At 28.5% G+C, this 22,126-nt stretch overlaps 2 protein-coding genes across 3 annotated transcripts in view; one reads left to right on the top strand and one right to left on the bottom strand.

The window, feature by feature from the left end:
• LOC129958268 (transmembrane protein 164-like) overlaps positions 1–21,026 on the bottom strand; it is a 39,463-nt gene extending 18,437 nt beyond the window's left edge. Inside the window, exons 1-3 of the mRNA XM_056070597.1 lie at positions 20,800–21,026; positions 1,041–1,384; positions 774–893 (exon numbers count right to left, since the gene is read on the bottom strand). Coding sequence (XP_055926572.1) covers positions 774–893; positions 1,041–1,379 — 459 coding nt within the window. The 5' untranslated portion in view covers positions 1,380–1,384; positions 20,800–21,026. The remainder of the gene's footprint in view (positions 1–773; positions 894–1,040; positions 1,385–20,799) is intronic.
• Positions 21,027–21,478: 452 nt separating this feature from the next.
• LOC129958961 (tripeptidyl-peptidase 2-like) overlaps positions 21,479–22,126 on the top strand; it is a 100,806-nt gene continuing 100,158 nt past the window's right edge. For both annotated transcript variants that reach the window (XM_056071718.1, XM_056071716.1), the window contains exon 1: positions 21,479–21,727. In XM_056071718.1, the coding sequence (XP_055927693.1) occupies positions 21,560–21,727 (168 nt within the window). In that variant the 5' untranslated portion in view covers positions 21,479–21,559. The remainder of the gene's footprint in view (positions 21,728–22,126) is intronic.

The following is a 22,126-nucleotide window of genomic DNA, read 5'->3' as shown; positions in this document are numbered from 1 at the left end:
AAAAATTCCTGTATTGAATCATCAAATAACCTCATTAAAAATGAATTTCCTAGAAATTACTGTAATGTCAACTTTTTAATTAAACAAGGTATGGTTTGGAATTAATCCTTTACCTAAAATAAAAATAGAACTTTCCTTGCATATTAGATCACTCAATAGATGGCGCTGGGAGCCTAGAATTGTTTTTTTACCTTAAATACGTTAGCTTTGTGGTTTTAAAAAGCGGGAATCACAATCGATAGCTTAAAATTTCTTTGCCTGCTGCTGGTATGTGCTTTCCTTTTTGTTTTACATTAATGGTTTGAGCGTTATTTTATGGTATTTTTGTTTTTATTGTTATTTTTGTTAATGTATTTTTACTTATTAGTGGATATTTTCATCTAATTTGTTGTTTTGTATTTTCCTTTCTGTTAAAATGGTATATCTCTTGGGCCTAATTTCAGGGGATTTTCGGGTCACGAGGAATCATTATTAAACTGTCTTGTCAGCATTCCTTCACAGAAAAAATCCCTTTCTTGGAATCCCTGTCTGAGGAGGACCTTTGAAAAAGTATTCAGGCCGGATTCTTTTTTTATTTGGTTTAATTTGATTTTTCCTATTAACTTGATTTTAATACTTTTGTTATATATCAACTTTTATTAAATGCTCAAGATTCGATAAATCTGATCTGTGATGGAAATAAAAAAGTTTAACATTTTCAGATGATTGATTTAAAAAATAATACGAGAAATTCTTGCATGCTAAAAAATAAATATGTAATTATCCATACTAACCTTCCTCGTATTCAAAACAGGAAACAATATAGCCAATATTGCGCCATACAAACAATGCATGTGAATCCGAAAAAGAGCTGTTACAGTCTTAGAAGTTGGAGGAGCAGCAAGGAGGAAAATCTGTAAACAGCAACAACAATTTAAAATGAAAGGCAATACACTTGGGAAAATATACTAGTATAAGAAAGAAATCTCTTTAAATAAAATTTTTTTAAAAAAAAGCTGGCGGTAAGGCATTTTATAACATATAAAGTTGACTGAACTCACTTGTATTGTTGTGATAACGTGACAAGGATTAAGTATATATATCACAGTTCTTGATGAAAACTTGAAACCTATTTCTATTCCAAATACTAAACACATTAGTACCAGAAGTAATCTTTTCCCGCCTCTATCTTCTCTTATTACTTTAGGAACTGGAGGAATAGTACATCTTTTTAAACCAAAATATAGAGAATAAACTCCAATGCTGCATGCAATAAATGTTTCGATGATTCGCCTTTGTAGTGAAAGATAATTGACACAATCTGGTCCACCATTGCCTTTGATACTATGGTTTACACCTTGGTAAGACCAATCAGCTATATCTGCAAGTTTTGATGTCATGGTACCTAGAAAACAGAAACAGAGCTTAATTTTGAAAACTTATTGATTTAAAGAAATATATTTATATTTCAGAACAAATCAAATCATTAAAAAAACTTGTGTGAAATTATTTTTATTCACAAATCCTTACTATAAGACCCTTTATTGTTTCAGATCTTCTTAGTATTGAATATCTGTCGAACTCATGCTTCTTCATACCAAAACAATACTGTTTTGAAGTTTTTGTCTTTAAACACTTTGTTTAAATATTTTTCTACCAAAGCTACCCTACCCAAAGGCAAAATCATCCTTTTTAAAGTCACAAAAAATGCTGTAGGAACGGATGATATTTTAATAAGCTCTTCTGTAATAATTACGAACAGTGATTGTGTACTAAAAAAAGCATACGAGGCTGGTCTAGATCAAAACATATGATATGAGTAATTCTGTTGACATTTGTGAAGTATAGAAGAAGATATAAAACGAAGGTTTAAAACAAATCTTAATATTGACGTAACGAGAATAAGTAGCGCCCGAGTCATAAAATTATTTTTTTGCTCCTAGTCGTCATCAATGACTTAGCAAGTGTAAAGAGCGCAGGGTACATGATTTTATTTTCTTGCACTTTATCAGAAATAAAAAAAATGACAAACGCTCTACGGTTTCGCTTCCACTGCACCTCCTAAAACTAGCTCCTGGAGCACCTATATTCCTTTAATATGCCATTGTTTCTTCGTAAGTTTTACGTTTCTTTTCCCATTTTAAAGTTTACTGGGTTTTTTTGTTTTTTTTTCAATATTAACTAAACAGACGAACAATATTTTTTGTTACAGAATTACAGAAAAAAGGAAGCGTGACAGTTAAAATCGATATCAGCTTGCCTTCTATACATGGAAACGCATGAGTAAATTTTCGAAACGTTCAATAAAATGGTAACTTATTTTTTAAAAAATTATGCTGCAAAATAAAAGTAAACATAAACCCACTGGACTACAAGAGAAAAAAATTAACAAAATACAACGAGGGAGATTCTTTCTCCAGCAAAAGACTTTTTTCTCCACAATGAAAAAAAATATGATAAAACCCTAACGAATAAAGTGACTATATAACGAAAATTTGGGATAAACATTACTCATATTTTAAAAATAATCATCACTTTCAGAATTAATTAATACGTTCATTTTTTCAAAATATATGAATTTAGCCAGACGTAAAAGAATAATGACGGTGGTAGTTAAAAATAAATTATATAATTATTCAAACATAATAATTCAAACTCTACTAAAAGAAGCGGTTAAAAGCGCCAAGAAAAAAAATTTAGAATAAAGAAAATCAAGCTGAAAACTTGCCCCACTAAACCAAACGCAATAAAACAAGCGTTGTGATATCACCATTTGATATGAAAAAAATTAGTTTTGATGATATTTTTCTGAACATTTTTATTGCAATGTTGGAATATAGCCATAGCCTTTCTTAAAAAAAAAAAAAAAAAAAAAATGACTGTAAAAAATCTTCAGACATACTTTCTATTAAAACTTTATTCACATAAAACACTCATTTTTGTAGAGAAGAGAGCCTATCTAAATACTATTTTAGTAAAGATGGCAATATACTTAATGATACAATAAAATGTAACCAAAAAAATGAACATAAAATGAGAAAGGTAGCAAAAACAAACTTTTAACTACCTCAAATAATTTAAAATGAAAAGAATTCATTTGGAAAAATTGGAAAGATTTTTGTTGTTGCTGATTGGTTTTGTAGCAAACAAAAAGAGGAATACTAGCTTATTCACGCTTTACGCACAGAGAGTGGAAATAGCGTGAATCTGTAAACTATTCAATTTTAAATAATTAAATTCTTTGTAATGCATACTTATTCGACTAAAATTCATAAAAATGTTCATTCAGATTTCATAAAAATATCCTCCTAGCAGTGTTTTTTATTATTATTATTTTTTTTTTAGTATTTAATAGCTTAAATGGAATTTCTTTTTGCTCGTTATGGCTAATTAAAATTTAAATTCGTAAAAGAAACATTCAAGAATTTATTATTTATTCAAAGAAGCAGATTTTATTTTAGAAGAGTTTTATTCAAAGATGCAGATTCAGATTTTATACTTTCATTTCCGGAACAGTATCTATATTTCATAAGTAAAAATAAGATAAAAATATAACTGACAAATGAAACCCAAGCGTAAATGTTTGCTAACTACGAAGTCAATATAAATTAAAATTTTGCTCATAAAGAGTATCTCACTAGCTCTAATGAAATGTTATATGATAAAAGAAATCTCAACTGTAGTGATGAATAAATAAATAAAAAAAAAAGACAATGCAGCATAAGAGGATTGAAATTAATAGCATAATTTTTTTAAACAATGGCGAATACAGTTTGTAGACATAATATTTGGACATTTCAATCATATAATATACCTATCATTACATAATGTGAAACCTTAGAGTTTTAGAAGAGTTAATTTCTGCAACAGACGTTATGATACTGTCACAACCCAAACTTTTTATAATAACCTAAATAGTTTAATATTAAATCCTACATAGCTGAGAGATTCAACTGCAATATTAGAAAAAAGTAAAATATTAATAGACATTCCACAACAAATAAAAACGTTATTGAAACTGAAGGATGAATTCTCAAATCTTAAACCCGAAGTTTGGAAAATGTAAAGCTTCCCCCCCCCCCTCATATCGTGTCAAAAACCATCCGTGCTTGCAACAGCAATCATTCACAGACATGCGCGCGAGAGAGAAATTTCGAAACTAAATACAAGGTGGAATCTTAAAAGATTAAATTTGCGAAATTTCTTTATATTTGTCAACTATGATTTTTCGTCGATTTTCAGGCTTGAAGTACTGCATCCGTAGAAAAGTAAAAATAATGCAATAATGCTCCTGATAAATGTATACAGATATCTTTTCTTACAGATTCTATATCACACGTTTTTTACGTTAATAAAATTCGACTACTTCTGTAAATAGAAAAGGCACCTTCTACACAAACAAGGATTAAAAAAAAAGAAAAGAAAAAAAAGAAAGAAACTCATTGTAAGAATACTTCTCCTTTGGAAAAAAAAAATCCTACAAGTTACTTTAACAATGATTGGCTACTTCTAAAACGCTTTGCTTAATGCTGGATTAACACCAAGAATCAGTACGTAGTTTGGCTGGGATTTAACAGACTCCATTAAAAAAATTCAGCAAGCTTTCATGAAGAGAGTATATATTTTTAATTTGGATGTTGCGTGTGTCTTAATAGTCGCACCTTTACTAACCATAAGAAAAGAGAGTTTTAAATGAAAAATTGTTTAAAAAATATTAAACTGACATTCAAAAAGTTGTAACTTAAAATATAATATTAAATGCCATAGGCAACATTAATTATAATGTTAAAAATGCAAGTATTAGTCTTACGATATCTTTTTAATGGATTATTTTCATTTATTCCATCTTTACCAGCACAGAAGCGAAAAGTAAAAATTATTAGTGTCACCTAACCTGTTTAATCAAGCAATGAGCAAATTACTGCCCTATTTATAAGTAAATGAAGTCTAATAGTGAAAAAAGTTAGTCGTGCGAGATCAAGTTAGAATATTCCTGTAAGAATAATTTTAATGATAGGTACCTGTTTATGCAATGGAAGAAATTTTGCTGGATTTCTGCGCACATCTGTAATAAAATTTTTGATCACAGTAGTCCTTGAGAAAAAGTACATCTGTTATTTTAATACTTTTTATTTTTGAATATTCGAAATTTAAGACGTTACTTACAAAATAATATGCTGTAACTTGTTTTATATTTCTAGCTTTTATTTGTGCGTTTATTTTTATTCACTACTTATTTTGTAAGAATTTTTTAATCTTAGTTTGATAATTAACTACGCTTGTAAAATGTTTATAAACTGAAATTAAATATTTGCGATATGCTGAGTTTTAAAAATAAAAGTTTTCGATTACGAGTGCTGTGTAACCTTTCTCACTTACATCTAAAGCATCCTAGTTATTGCATATAAATTTAAATATTTAATCTTTTTTGCTACACAGTAATAGATGGTTAATCAGCCTTTATGGCGCACGGATCAGATTTGGATACGCTGCATAGTTGTAATCTTGTGTAATTCAAGAGTCATTTTTTGCCTAAGATGAATCAGCAAAAATAGTAAGAAGTTTACACAAATTATAACACAATAATTTCAAGCAACTAAGCAATCGACACACTACAATAATATAAAAAGATTCGCTCTTCGACGCTATGTTCTTTAATATTTATATGAAGAATAGTGTATTATTGTGTTTCATTTATTCTTCAAGAATTGATAAAAAGTGGCAGGGTGAAGAATTTTCTTATATATAGTTACAGGGTTTCAAATTTCGGAATGAATGGTATGAAAATTCAAATAAGCTGCCCATAATGATTGAGAAGTGGCTGGTTAGCAAATTCCTTTCTGTCAGTAATAATGAATATTAGCTCCAAAATAAATTAGCAAACATATGATCCGATTTCAAACAATGATAGAACGTCTACATACGTTAAATGGGTTGTTTGATAAGTATTTATCAATAGCGATAAAACGAATAAAGAATACAAGGGGAATTTCAAATGAAGGTGACAAATAACGTGAATAAAAAGCTGTCAATTTATTGAAATGAATAAGAATTTATTTATTTTTATTATTATTTGATTTTCATATTTCTTAACCTATAGAAGCGAGTCCCTTATATCATATACTATCCCTGCCTTTGAAGTCTCCTCTTCATATTCTTTCGAAGTACAAGAAATTAAAGAATCGCCATCTTTAATTTAAAAATGGTTAAATTAAAATAACATTACATTAAAATTAAAGAATTACTAACTCAATTTCATTCCCTCTCCCTATTTCAAATATGCACCTCAAATACCACCTCAAAGCATGTCTGAAAAAGATTTGGAGACGTCGTCATTGCCTGAATCAGTGTTGTTACATTTGTTATTATAATTATTCATATATTTTTGTGTGATATGCTTCCTTTCTAGTGAAGTTTTTTTAAAAGAAAAATTTGAGCAGATCATGGGTCTTACTTTTCCTCTTGAAAATCATACTATATTGAAACTGCCGGGGACCCTTATCTTGCATACTTTGCGAATACCGAGAAATTCTAGAAATCCATTTTTTGTGTGTATATATATATATATATATATATATATATATATATATAATGATATTTTGACTCTAATTTCAATTAATTAATTTTCAAGATTTTATCTTAATTTAGCCCATAGTAACTTTATTCTAAAATATTCTCTTATTTCGTGATCCAATTCCACTGTCTCTACTTAATTAATTCAAGAGAAGCTTTGTTAAATTGTTGAATCAGCTAAAATCTAACTTTCCCACACTGCGCGTGAAGAGATAAAATACCGTTGATCAGGCAAATTCATTTTTTAAATCTTCCTGTGTTTCCCCTACCTTGTCAACGCGTGTAACTTAAATCTCTATCGAAATCTCGTAATATAGTAGTACTATGAAGAAATATTTTCCCTATCAAAATCATAGGTTATATAAGACCAGGGATAAAATGTCCAAGAGCTTTTCCCTCATTCCTTTCTGTGTTGTTCTGTGTGCTCATCGCTTGTACATATGCCTGCTTCTTCAAAATGAAATAAAACGACGTCACGAAATTAAAAGTATCTTCACTGTCTTCAAACTGCATCATGCTTCACATAAAATAATGTTATATATATATATATATATATATATATATATATATATATATATATATATATATAAACGATACATTTGTACTGAAGTAAAATGACAGCCTGACATTTTTAAACAACAGTCATGCCGAGAGCAACATCAAAGTAGGCAATCCCTCTCCAAACTTCCTATCACATCATAGAGAGGACTTTTGACTTCAATAGATTTAACAAGCATCATGACCGTGTAAATGGTTAAGTCTTCGCTAATATTTTCCTGACCGAAGCCAGGCATTCGATGAACCAACGATTTTCCAGTTCCAAAGTCAAGACTATATCATCAACCCATTTTTTATGTATGACAAAAAGGTTTGTGCATGACAGAACAGAATCTTTCTAATATTTTTTTTTCATTTATAATAAAAGTAAGAAAGTCAAATTTACATGATAAATGTCAAATGCAACATTCGGATTCTATTTTAGAATCATTGCGCATCTCGAAGGAAGAATGATATCGCAGCATAGTACTGTCAAATGTTAAAAGATATGCGTAGTTACGTTTATCATGTCATGCCATGTGAATTCACTTGGAACATTTCAAATCAAGGTCCTTAAATATTAATATTTAACCATCCACGGCAGATATAGGTAGATAGATGTAAAAATCGTCAAACCAGTTATGAGAGAAAAGAGAAATCGAGCCTATTTCTGTAACATAAAATCCTGACGATAAGAAACATCGATTCTAAATTATCCAAATACTAAAACTAATTATACAATATTAAATCTAAAAATTATAGAAAAGAAAATCTGTTACTAAAAAAAGCAAAAGGATGAAAAATAGCAATATTTCATACCTGTTCTTTCATCATAGAAATTTTAAAAACGTAAGAGGAAAATCACCAACAATGGCTGGAGAAATTTATTAAAAAAACTTCGGAAGATTATCATTAAAGTAAACAAATACATAAGCTACAATATTAACTTTCTTTTTTATTTTAATGCTGATTCAGCTATTTACTAAGAGTTCATCAGTTTTCCTCCCCCCCCCCTCTTTTTTTTTTTTTTTTTGCGAAACAATGTTTTCGTGATTGCACTTTTTTTTTTTTTTTTTAATGAGTCGAACAAAGAATCTACCAATTCAAATACAAAAGGAAACAACCTTTGACATATGTCTGAAAGATTAAATCTGAAACTTAACAATCTTCATAAATATTAACGATAAGAAAGGAAATTTAAATGCAATGCGGAGGATAAAAATTAAATCGATCGCTTTAAATAATACGACATAATGATAGCAAAAAACAAATCGAAGCAGATAAGCTGCCGGAGAATATATATTATATATATATATATATATATTTTTGAGATTCTAATAATGGCAATGAATTCTACAACGTATATATATTTTGTATAAGCTAAGCAGAATAAAAACACTTAGAAGAGAAACGACTTTCATTTTAAGTATTAAGTGTTAATATACATGGCTTATCAATAGTGATGTTTAAATTCTACTCAAATGTAACGCCTTAGTTTAATGGATTTAAGTATTTTCAATTGGGGGGGGAGGGGTAGAGAATTCATTTGTTAACGAGTGAAAAAAACGATACCGTTAAGAATAAAACTATCCTTTTCAAGCTAGTCTTTACGATGAATCTTTTCTGAAAAACAATTAGAATTGCTTTTATTTATCTTCCAATTGAATCTTAGCAAAATAAAGGAAGTAATGGGTTGCTTGTAACAGATTAAAAGTAGGCATCATTTCATTAAAATTTTTATACCAAGTGGCAACAATACATTAAAAATATATAAAACAATGTGACTCACATTTTTAATATCCACCAGCGATTCCGAATTTCTATTTAAAGATTTTGTGGGAAGATGATTTTTTTGTGTGTGTGTGTGTGATAAACTGCAGGTTTTTTTTTTTTTTTTTTTTTTTTTTTTGCAGTTGTTGTTAAAAAAAAGCGGAAAAAGAAAAGAAGATAAAAAAGAAAAAAAAAGTGAAAAATCGCGGATTCGCGGAAGACTTTGCATACAGAAACCATCAAGATGATCAGAATACTTATTAAAAAATTTATAAAAATTCCATAAAGAAAAATTGTCAATGTAATTAAATTTAATAAAGACATCCTGAAATAATCTGTCTGAACCATATCTAAGTTTTGATCGGCAAAGCAAAACAAATTCATAAGTGAGTATTAATGGTTATCAATCATACAACTAAAAATTTTACACAAAAACATCACATAATGAATATTTCTATGGGATTTCAAACTATGAATATATACAGTGAAAAAAAAAAGTCCTATACTATAATACAAGTAACGCAAGAATTTATTTTGCACTTTTTGGCAAAAATCTCTGATTTTTTGCATAAGAAATCAAAGTTTTTCACACGATTTTGGAAAATCGCTGTTGATATGTTTAGAGAAAGTTTTGCACCGAAAATAACACCTAGATCAGTAACCATGTCAACAAAATAAAGCAGAACCATTGATTTGGCACGAGTAAATAAAAAATTGGGAGTAAGGAGAATAAAAACACTGCATTTTTCAGTGCGTAGAGTAATTTAAAACACTGTATAAATTGCCTAACTACTTTTGCAAAAGAGCAACATCATTTTATGAGCCAAAACAATTTTAAATGAGCTAACAAAATATACTAAAAAACTTTAAAACCGAATATAAATCATTGATAAAAAATAAAAGAAGTCCAAAATCGGATCTATGTAGGATATCTGCGGTATTTACAAATACATCGAAAACGGTACGATTAAAATAGACTGAGTGAACGATTACTTAAATAAGAAAAGAATATCAGTGAGATTAAAATCAAAACCAACAATATTAAAAATTTTTTAAAGATAACTGAAATTAGAAAAAAAAAATCAAAAGCATCAGAAAAATCAGTATAAATAATAACAAGTTCATACTATTTTCAAATGAGGGAAATAATTCTATTTGTTAGCCAAAATAAAATAGTTATCTGTGATTGTTTTGGATTACACTTATGGTAGAAAATCTTTTTATACATTATAATTTCATATATATTGGAAAAACGATTTAGAATAGAAATTGGTAGATTACTTTTATAATCACTAGTATTACATGCTTTATAAATAAGAATAATTTTAATTTCCTTCCAAAATCAAGTAATTTATTTTCAATGACCGATTAAACAAAAAACAAAGATAAATCAACAACCCTCCATACTCTTTAACCGGTTAACTGAGGAATTGTAAAAAGTTTCTCGTATGGCGCGTAACCAAAATCAAGTGATGGTGGATATACAGGTCGAACGTAATACAAATGGTTACATAATAACTTTTACAAAAAAAAAAAAAAAAAAAAAAAAAAAATTCATAGTAAAGAGAATAAGATTTCCTTTTTATTCGATTAAATATTAATATGTCATTGCTGAAAAAGGTATTATTATTATTGAAAATTTAAAAATTGATAAAAAATATTGCCATTGAAGCAAATGTTAATATTAATAGCGTAGTTGGTATAAATTGGAAAAATATTTCCCGAAGAGACAAGTAGGTTTTGCAACTGTACATGGTCGATCAATGTTGACGCCGACAATAATTAAAAAAAAATATATTGTTGAAATTCATACGTATCACGTAGTTCCCAAGAATCAGAAATTACTAAAGGCCTTCATAGTTCGCGCATTTCCTTTATCCCAGTATATAATTAACTCATTTTGTAAAAAAAGCATTACATTGTACGGGGAATAACTTCTATATCAAAGAATTTAATTTAATTGTTTTTTTTTAATTTAAAGCAGGCTTACTGGTATTATAAAAAAAATACAAATACATGATATTTCTATTATATCTTACTGAAGTTTTGAGTTTTTATACCGAATGATAATTTTTTTATTTTACACGACGTATATACACTTCGACCGCACCAAAATGCAGATTTGGATTGATATGTATATACGTCGAACACAATTAATAATGGTTAATAATAAAAGAAAGAATAAAATCAACTTCAATTGTTAAAAACGATTTCAGATTCTTTAATCGTCAAAATCATTATCAAAAGTTATTGGGTCAATGTTAATTAAATCATCAAGGCAGTTGCCAAATGATGCCGTAGTTCGTGCTAGACTTATACACTGAGCTAAAACAGTTCGCAAAAATGTTAGTGATTTTGCAATCATTATCACCGCAGATAATTGTAATATATTCTATTTGGCAAAGAATTATTATTTTTAAAATAGGACTAAGACTTGGGTTCAGACATTAGACTATGTTTCGTGATCTGCAAATGGGCAACATAATCAATCCTTTTTGATATTGATCTTCACAATACATCTTAAAGATCTAAATTCTTGGGAAATGCTCGGATCGCCGCTTTTTAGCGCTAACCTATGAGCTATTATTTTTCTTTTCTTTTTAATTTCATTTGAATACCAAACGTAACCAATAACTGCCAATTTTTATAAATATAATTTCCTAAAAAATTCGCTTAAACAATTATAAAAATTAAAAATGCATACCATACGTTTAAAATAAAATCAGTTCTTTTGAAATTATGTTTACGAATATTGACATTATGCCAATAGCGCGGATGGGCTGAAAATGAATAAATCAAACAGTGCAGGTAAATTATTATCTTCAGAAACCAAAGGTTTATCATTATGATTAAGAGTTTTTATAAAAACATGTTTGATCAAATTAAATCTACATATTTGTTATTATAATTGGATTCAGATTATAAAATTGAATAATTCTCTTGCCATTGGATATAAATAATTATTTTATTACAATTATTATTCACATAAATTAAAATCGTCATCAAGGAGATATTTTTATAAGAGGTAAACTCGAAACAATTTTTTTAAATTTAAATGCGTATCACAATAGATTTAGGCGCATATATCTCTTTTTATATATTTTAAATTAAGATCCAAAGACATTCCAGATCCAGTTCAGGTAAATTAACAAGAAAGGCATCAAAATATTTTAAGATTCAAGATTACATCGCCACCATGTTTACAGGAACTTGTCGTTGAGTCACGATCTTCGCGGAAAACGAATTTTAAAAAAATCGCAATCTTCACACGCCAGGTTACAGTTAAATAAATATAATCACAGTTTTCTGAAGCTACAGGACTGAATAATAAATCGGATGCTTTTGTTTTTAGCATACGGGTAACCTGATAACGCACAGTCATTTGTTAGAATCCACGTGTATTCTAGAAGAATAAAGGATGCAAGGATGATTGTTTTGATCTTCAAGTACATTTGTAATTTTAAGACAGATTTGATCATTTTTCAATATGCCAAAGAATTCCGCTTCGGGCCTCGCCGATTCATCCAATAACTGTAGAAAATCAATTTCGTAAACTTCAAAATGGTAGGGAAAGATGGGGCACACGGTCCGTGAAATTTATTTTAAAGCGTTGGAAACATTAACTCTAATTTATTAAAAATCTTGTCAGTTAGCTTGTTTTCCATAAGTTTATGGGTTTTAGAAGAATTTACACCACTATTTAAATTTAAATAAAGTAATCTCTAATTTTATATGTTAAAAATAGAATTTTGTGCTTGTAACTAGATTCTCTGTATTCGCGAGCAGTGTTTAATTTATAATAAATAATATTTTAGTAGTAAAGCTAGTTTCATTTAAGTTCTTTTCGGTTAAAATTAATGATATAAATTTACATTATAAAAATGCTTTGATACAAGCTCTATCAGATATCAGATATATTACAGAATGAAATCGGGCACATTGTTACATACATAATCTGTTCAATTAACACATTCCAAAGAAGTATGTGTTTCAAAATGTAAATTTTATAAATTTTAACACCTGTGCATTTTTCATTTAAATATTTTTAATTAGAAATATAAATAATAAACTAATTTTTCCAAACGTTTTTTTTTCTTTCTTCATATCAGTTTGCTATATATTTTAATGGATTTTTTACAATATTTCTTTACATTTTAAGCGGTTTTTTTCATCAGTATTTGCTCACATTTATAGATATTTAAACATGAGAAGTAGACCGAAAGAAAGAAAGATAGGCTTAATGTCTGGAGAGCATATGAAATATACAATGTTGTTTCGGCGGTCTCTATATTTACCTCTACATTTAAAGTTACTCGATTATACGCAAACGTATAACATGTGGTATTTTATTTCGTCTGTTTAAAGAACCTTAGATATCTGTATATTTCAATTCAAAAGAATTTTAATAAAAACACATTCTTTATAATAAACTGTTGCTACTATAATATTTTATGCCGTTCCGATAGTGGACACAGTACTCAATGTCCACTACAACCAAAAACATCAAGTACAGGAAATAAATGTCATTCTTTTTAATTTTAATGACATGTAACAATTATATAAGAGGTAAAATATCACTTTATGAAATTTGTTTGCCAGATACCACAACATATCTTGACACAACAGTTGAAAAAAACAAAACAAAAAAAAAACACGTGTAACGCTATGTTGCACCCTATCCTACTGCACATCGCAGAAGAAATGTGAAAAAACAAACGAAAAAACATTCCTAAAAGACGCACGTCTTGAAAATATTATTAAAATAAATAAAGACGAAAACAAAAATTTGAGTGATTCATCAGTTTTTTTCTGAATTAATAAGCTTTTGTTTTACTTTGACTTTTCAAAACGAAAATGTTCAAAACGAAAAATCCATGTTAAAAATTCACAATAGTTTAGCTACAAGGGAAACTACGAGAACCTGTTTTCCAAAAATAGCGATATTTTGAAAGTGATTACGATTTTCACAGTTAAATTATTATTCAACATTTTTAGCTATTCTAAACGAATCAACTTAAATAAATCAGTACACACTTGAAATTAAAACACTGTTTGCGATCAGTGACTTGGCTAGCACACCCACGGGAATGGTATAGTTTTCGCCTCCACCTCTCATCATACTTGGCTTTAAAATGAGAACTAAATGTACCCATAATTATATTCGTAGGGTCCCTCATACTAGTACTCCCAGCCCCTATAATCATCCTTGCTCAATGTAGCTAACGCCACTAGTTGAGATATCATTTATTCTGCACAATAGACAATACATGCAGATGAATGTTCTCCAACTACAAAACCTCCTACATTATCGCAGCAAGAACTATGTATTTCTTTCAGGAACGATAGACCTTCGTTATCGAAGGATCAAAATGGATCGTCTATCAATCAAACATAATGCCATCCACGTTTTATCTCTTCGTGGTACGGGATCCCTAACGATAATCTGTCAACTTTGATTCTAGCGAGAGATATGTATTGAAACTAAAAAAAGAAATACAGTTACATTTCATCAGCTAAATCGGTCTAAATGTATTTTCGAAATCTCCTACTGTTCACGAATCAAATCAAGAAGGCAAACTATTCTTTTCATGCCAACCCCCCAAGAATACGGTTAGTTGAAACCGACAAAAGACAGGAAAACCAATTTTACACTTGAAGTTTCTTTCGTTATTTTCATCCACCTTACAAATATTTTTCATTAAAAAAATAACACAATCTTTGATTTCACATTGATTTTTCTAGACTTGTCTTTCACTGGATTTTCTACTCGAGTTTCATCGGATCTATCTCCTCTTTGTAACCATCAATCAATAATACCTATATGTCCTTCGAGGGCATATTAATGTGATTAGGAGTTAATAAATTTTTCATACAAATAAATTTCATTTATATCTTGCTACAATATTGTTTTAATAAGGAGGAGAGAAAAAGATCGTCTCACTTTTACAGTGAATTACCAAAACCAAATCTTCTAAACTGTTTAAAAGCGTCCATTATTTTATTTCTAATGGCTAAAAGGAAAGACGGAGGGGAAGGGTTGGTTCCTTTCTAAATATTCTATTATTAAATCTTTTAGGTCGCAATTACGAAATCATTATTTAGTATAAGGATGCTTATTTTCTTTTCGCCATAAATAGCAGATACAACAAATCAAAATAATAATGATAATTCCTATAGTGAACTTGCCCGCCAGATTCAATTACAAATCCGATTTCGCCTATACTTCGTTTATATGAAAGCGTATGACCTCTGGTTATGCCCCTCGCCATGCTCTATTTTCGAGGGAAATCTCAAAAACATCACTGTAGATTTTCTTTGGGAGAAAAAAATAACTCTAGCAATAACGACAGTACAGATTTCGCCATTTTTATTTCATATGAAAGCTCATGTATCTTAGAACAATAATCGCAAGCCCTCCATTAAATTCCATTTTCGAATTAAATCTCAAAAATACTACTTCATTGTACAACCCGTAAAAGTTTCCATTCACAACTTCCAATCAGTTACAACCATTTCACTACCTTCGTCAACTTTTATTTCATATGAAAACATATGTCCTTCAATGGTCATCTGCCCCTAACGCCCTACTTTTTCTAGATATTTGTCAAAATAAACCGGAAACAGCAGCCAGCCTCATCAATTGAACAAATTTTGCCACTTATCAAGCATATCCAATCAATTAGAATATAAAATGATTATCGTACAAGTATAATTTAAAATATTTTTTGACCGAATATATACTAATATGGTGCACAGACATCTGATTGCCGAAGGCGAATATTGAATTATTTTTCAAAAATTGTCCAAAGGCTATGCAGGCTAAGGTCCCCACAAATGATTTCTTTCTTGGGGGAAAAAAAAAATCTTGAAATTTTCTCTTTCTACGTCTACAGCATTCAAATCAGAAAAGAAATTTTCATTAATCAATTTCAAAATATATCTCACTAAAGCTTCCTGAACCTGAAAAACTATGGGAATAAAAGAAGTGAATTCACACCATTAACACAGAATTGATCTGTACGGATGAATAAATCTTAAAAATCTCATATTATAAATACAGGAAGAGTCAGAAAAAGAATATATAATTGAGAATTACTATAATTTGACTTACAAAGCTTGTTCGTAGAAATCTGGAAAAGTCGACTGCTCAATGGTTCAAGAGTTGATGAAAAATACACGTTTTCTTACGGGCAATTATAAGCAAAAACTTTTTTAACTGTGATGAATTTGGACGGCTTTCACGTTTTTACAAAACGAACTATAAAGGTTGAAGATCATCACTATGGGAAAAAATTCTTTCATTAAATGTGTATGATAACCTGAAGTTCCAAAAAAAAAAAAAAAAAAAAATCGATGCATTGATCCATTTGCATAAAATAGAGGAATAGTTCACGAAACTAGCAGCTAATTCCATATCTTCGGTTTCAAAAGTTTACTTTTACATCTTTCCCAGCAGTATTGCCTTCTAAATTATACTGGAACATTCCAAATTTCATTTCCATATTATTTGTGTCATCAGTTTCTCATACAATTTTTTGGTGCCTTCACCAATCATATTCAATTTGTAATCGTAGCATATCATTTCTTTTCAAGTTCTACACAAGCTAAAGACTCATTTTAAATTACATGTCTTTCGGCCCGAGAAGTTCCTATTATGTCGCCTTCTGATCTAAGATATTTTAGTTTTTCAACCACGATAGGAACAAGTGATTTAGGATCAGAAGCAACGCCAAGGATTCACTTTGTAGTGAATAGCAAATAAGCCAGTTAACAACTACGCTGCACGAGCAATTGCTTTGATATCATGGTCATGTTAATGGACAGCGAACCACAAAGTCCCAGGTTCTATTCTCGCGTATCGCAAACCGCCCCAGTTTCATTCAGGCACAGTATTATATGGAGGTTACCTTTATTTTTTTGGACTTATAAACCAGCATGAGTGGTCTCTCTAAAACTCTCTCATCTTCTGTAATAAGGTTGATATCCCGTCCCATGTATAAAAATTTCGGGCCATGGGCAAGGCATTAACATTACGGATGTTCAGATTTACTGCCGCACATTAACGTTTTATACTTAGAAGCACAGCCAAGAAAATCGAGTATGCCTTTCGGACATTTTCTACCGACCGATTAAAGCAAAAATTTAACACAGAGTTAAAGTTTTAGTCACAATATCACCGACCAAATTTCATTTATCTAAATCGCTGCGTTGAGTTTACTGCACAGACTGACAAATAGCAAACCGTTAAGGAATCTTGTTCAAAATTTGATTTCGAATTTACACTTTTAATATTACAATTGTGTAACAAATTTCATTTATCTAGCTCGTTGCGTTTTGTAGAAATAGTATTCTCTTGTACTTGGACAGACAGACAAACTTCCTGAAAATGAATTTCGTTCAAAATTTGTACAAAATTGGCTGTGTACCAAATTTCACACATCTAACTCAAAGCATTTTAAATTCACAAACGGACAATTCCAAAAATGTGTTGGATTCTGGAAAGTTTGAAAATGGGGATTTGTCTAAGTCTGGAGTTCAAATTTTTTGACGATTACAACAATTTCTCTTTATATGCTTTGAAAATGAGAAAATAAAAAGTTTTTCTTTAATCTTTTATTTTAAAACAAAAAACTAATTACAATCTCATTCTAACATTCTCATACAAAGTCTGACCCTTTAGTGGAAGTTGAACTATTTGTGACAAAAATACAAAACTTTGCTATTACAATACATTATTTAGAAAATTTGCATATTTCTATAACGATAAAACAATATATCTAAATAGCAACTTCATTTTATCAACTAAACATGCTTTCAGATGACAGAAGGCTTCTTGATGAAAGTTCAACACTTTTTTCTTATTTATGTCCATTTGTTTATAACTTTACATTTTTAATTCAAATGCAATTTTATACTGACAGAGCTAACTTTGTACTTTGCATTTCAAATCAGAATAACCATCTTGCAAAAATAATTTGCTATGCAACAATTTAAGGGATGGGCACTCGTTGGCCTATAGTAATGAAAAAATAAACAGAAAAAGAAGATTTTTATTTTGTTGATAAGCTCATATATATAAAATTTATCTATACATATTTCCTGGAATTCTCATTTTATAACACTAATATGCTTTATAACATAAATGGTTATATCATATAATGAAAGTGAACAATACATGCAATACGAAAAGTGACTAATAAAAAGCTGTTAATGCTATTAACAATACATTCCATTTTAAGAGCTTTATTTACATGACTCAATTATTGTATATTTGTTTTTGTCAGACCTTCCTATGTTTACTAATGATAAAATAGGACAACAGCATACCTTCGAATAATTTCATACTAAGCTTCCATTGTATTTAAGCTTAAGAAAAGGGCAAGGAAGACTCCATTTGCTTTCTTTGGTCAGTTAAATATTCTCACTAGAAGGAATTGATGCTGTCACCTTATTTATCTTTAGCGAATTTAACTGTTTGTTTAGGTTTAAAATTCTTTAAATAATTCGATTTATATATCAATATTTTTTCTTTTATCAACTTTTTTTACATTATAATATAATTGTTAAAAGTTACATAAATTTTATAAAGTTATTTTTTTGTATACATTTAAAGATACCTTTCCCTCATTAATTGTAAGGTTTCCAAAATAGAGTGGAAATGATAATGCATATTCTTTTATTTGATGAATTTTTACTTGCAAAAATATAACACGAGTATAAAACCAATCAATTTAAATTTCATTGTATGTGATAACTCAGGATAAATTCATCCATTAATACTTAGATTTTCCAATTTAATAAAGACTGTGCATGGGAATTCTGCAGTTTCTAAAGCATTATTAGAGAAATCACTTTTTGATCAACAATTTTGAAACTTCTGAGCAAATTAATGAAACTGCTACATTTTAATAAGGGTGAAAACAACATATCTGTTAATAAATTCAGGAATGAAATAATGTGTTAAATATTAACAACAACATATCTGTTAATAAATTCAGGAATGAAATAATGTGTTAAATATTAACAACAAATTCAAATAATTAACCAAAAACTAGTACCAAATAAAAAAAAATTCCATATACTAAAAACTGATATTTCTTTTAGAAATTAAACAAGCTTTAACGGTGAAATCTAAAAATACACTGAATGTACCAAAAGCAAAATTTTCCTTTCTCAACCTTTAATAAAGATACAGCTTCTTACCAATTCAAACTTATGAAAATTATACAATTAAATGTTACAATAATTTTATAATTTGTTAATATTAATAATTCCCTTTTATTTCATTTAAAACTTTAATATTTATATTTTTATTAATGAAAGCAACAATTCACCCAATTTTGTAAATTTTCTATATTACAATTATATGAATGTTCTTATTATTTATATTATTGTTATAATAGCATCTGAAGAAGTATATCTGAAAAAATTACTAAACCTGATAACTCCTGCTTTTAGAATAATTTTGTAAATTATAAAAGTGTTTTTAAAATTGCTAACTACAATCGCAGTCTTCTAAACTATAATTTATGTTATCTGCTATAGCAATAAATATATGGAGTTGATTTTCAAATTGTCAAATTCTGCAACTATAGATTTTTAGAATTAATTTTAGTTTTCTCATATTTTTTTTATTAATATATTCATATTATGGCAAGAAATTTCAATGTAATGGAATTTTTTTTAAAAAAAATGTTCTTTTATTTCTTAAAGTAATATAAAATTAATGAAATCAATGTTTGATACTTTCCAAAATAGTATTACTGGAAATGCCTAAATCTGTTATTTTTCCAAAATTATACAACAACAATTTAATATTTTATTTCCATCTCAACTTCCACTTTAATGAAAGACAAACACAAACTTTTATTGGCAACAAATTAAACAAATTAGTTTTAGCTGCCAGGTCTTTTGTTATTTCATTTATATAACTACACGTCATTTGGTATTTTACTGTAAAATATCAACTGCTGTCAATCTTTAAAGTGATATAAAATCTTTTATAAATTACAATGAAATTAAACAATAGCAAAAAATATGCCAATCTTCCATAATTTCATAAAATTTGATGACATTTATTAAGTAATTATCTTAACTAAAGTTCATCTTATCTTATAAAAACACCAAACAAGAGACAAGAGCCTATAAGAGTAAAAAAAAAAAAAAAAAAGTTATAGGTACCCTCAGATAAAAAAAAATTATCATTAAGAAATATTTTTTTTTTCAAATAATACTACATAATTTATTAATAATTCATTGAGAACTACAAATATAAAATTTGATGTATTTTTTAAAATCTTTTTTCTTTGTTTCTCTGTAATATTAATTATCTCACACTACATGAAAATTAACTGCATATAAATGCATGCAAATCAAGATCTCCATTTTGAAGAACTATTTGACAAAACCACCAAAAATTAAAAATTATAAAACTGAAGATTTTCTTCTACTAGTTTCAAGAAAGGCATTCGTAAAAATCAAATGTATTCATAATTCAAAATTTTTGGGAACAGTTTCGAGCTATTTTATAATCATTTTTCAAAAGGAGTAATCTCAAACACATATATAAAAATTTCTTGCGAAACCAAGCCTCCTATTTCCATATTTTACCACTTCCTAAAAAACTACAATGTAAAAATTAAATTGAAGATCTCCTGACACTATTTTCAAGAAAGATATTTATGGAAATCAAATGAATTCATATGGCTTCTCTTTTTCAAACAATTTACAGCTATTACCTAATCATGTTTCAAAAGAAACGACAACGTAGGCCAAATGAAAATCTACTCGGGTACACATAAAATTACAATAGATATTTTGAATATATTTCAGGCAATTACTTCAAAAAAGACAGGCGGAGAATTTTAATGATATTCCACAAAACTATGACAGAAAAAAAATTTACTAAAAAATAAGTAATAATATATAACTAGTTCTCACCTCTTAGAGGGCAAGGGGTTTCGATGCTTGTAGTAGAATTAGAAAATAAAACGGCATTTAAGAAAGACTCAAAACTTTTAGTCACACCATCTATGAGAAAAACAGTTATATCTTGGATTTTGATATGGTGTGAAATAAATAAGATTGGTAGATTGGCTTTATTCTACAACACGTACAGCAGTAAATTCATGTTTCATGAAGTGCGACTAAATTGAAATATAGTCAGATCGATCACAAATCAAATCAAAGTCAACGGTGACAGTTAAAACATGTGCAGACGAGCAGAAATTGAAAACCGAAAGTAACATTATTATATTTTATTTTACATGAATAGAATAAATATATTTTCAGAATAAAAAATTATAAAATCATTAATTATGAGACCAAAATAAGTTTATTCTTAAATTTACAAAAAAAAAAGAATAATATGTGAAAACATTTTTAGAACTTCCTAACTATTCTTTTTCTAAAAAAATCACCAGCTTGGCTGAACTAGTCAATAATTTTTAAATATTTGTCAACAAAAAAACACTATTTTTGCATTATAATGTCCATACTAATAAAAAATTAAATTTAACAAATATCACCGAAAATAAAACAAAACCACCGAAGCTCTTTTAGCCGGTAAGCACAGTTTTTAATATATGGCAACTGGCAACAATCTCCCTTCCACCCCCACTCTCCGGTTTTTGTTTCTTATTTCGCACAAACTGCTCCATCATTTCAGTAATACTGTGGATAACCACTGGATGTTAATGGAATGAATATGGCTACCGGTAATGGAAATGATTTTCCTGTTTGGGCTTTGCTGCCTAAGAGAGAAACTAATGTATCGTCTTTCTTGACTAAATATCCAGAATATGATGGTCGAGGAGTAAGAATAGCTATTCTTGATTCAGGCATTGATCCTGGTGCTAAAGGTTTACAGGTAAATGATTTCAATGACAGTATCCTCTCTTGAATGTTAGCATGTGTTAGAAGTTTTGACCATTTTCAGAAATTTATATGTAAATATTCTATAATTGTATTAAGTTATTTCTGAGTTAAAATATGGGAAATATGTTCTTTGTTTCCTTTCTAAATTCATTTGATAATTAACAATTGATTGTTCTCTTAAAACCATTTAAAAGAAATATGAAATTAAATTTTATTTTTTATTCTTACTCTAAAAAATTACTTGATTTTCAAATTTTTTTTTTAATTATAAATGCACATAATTTTTAAATAAGTTAAAATTAAATTTTTTTGAAAAAAAAAGGATATGTCCCAATTCTCAGAATTTTGAACCTCTTAAATATGTAATCAAGCAAGTGAAATCCCAAAACAA

The sequence above is a fragment of the Argiope bruennichi genome, chromosome X1 (genome assembly GCF_947563725.1).
Source record: "Argiope bruennichi chromosome X1, qqArgBrue1.1, whole genome shotgun sequence".
Taxonomy (NCBI): Eukaryota; Metazoa; Arthropoda; class Arachnida; order Araneae; family Araneidae; genus Argiope; species Argiope bruennichi.
The sequence above is the reverse complement of the archived record's forward strand: the minus strand, read 5'-3'. Positions and strand labels throughout refer to the sequence as shown.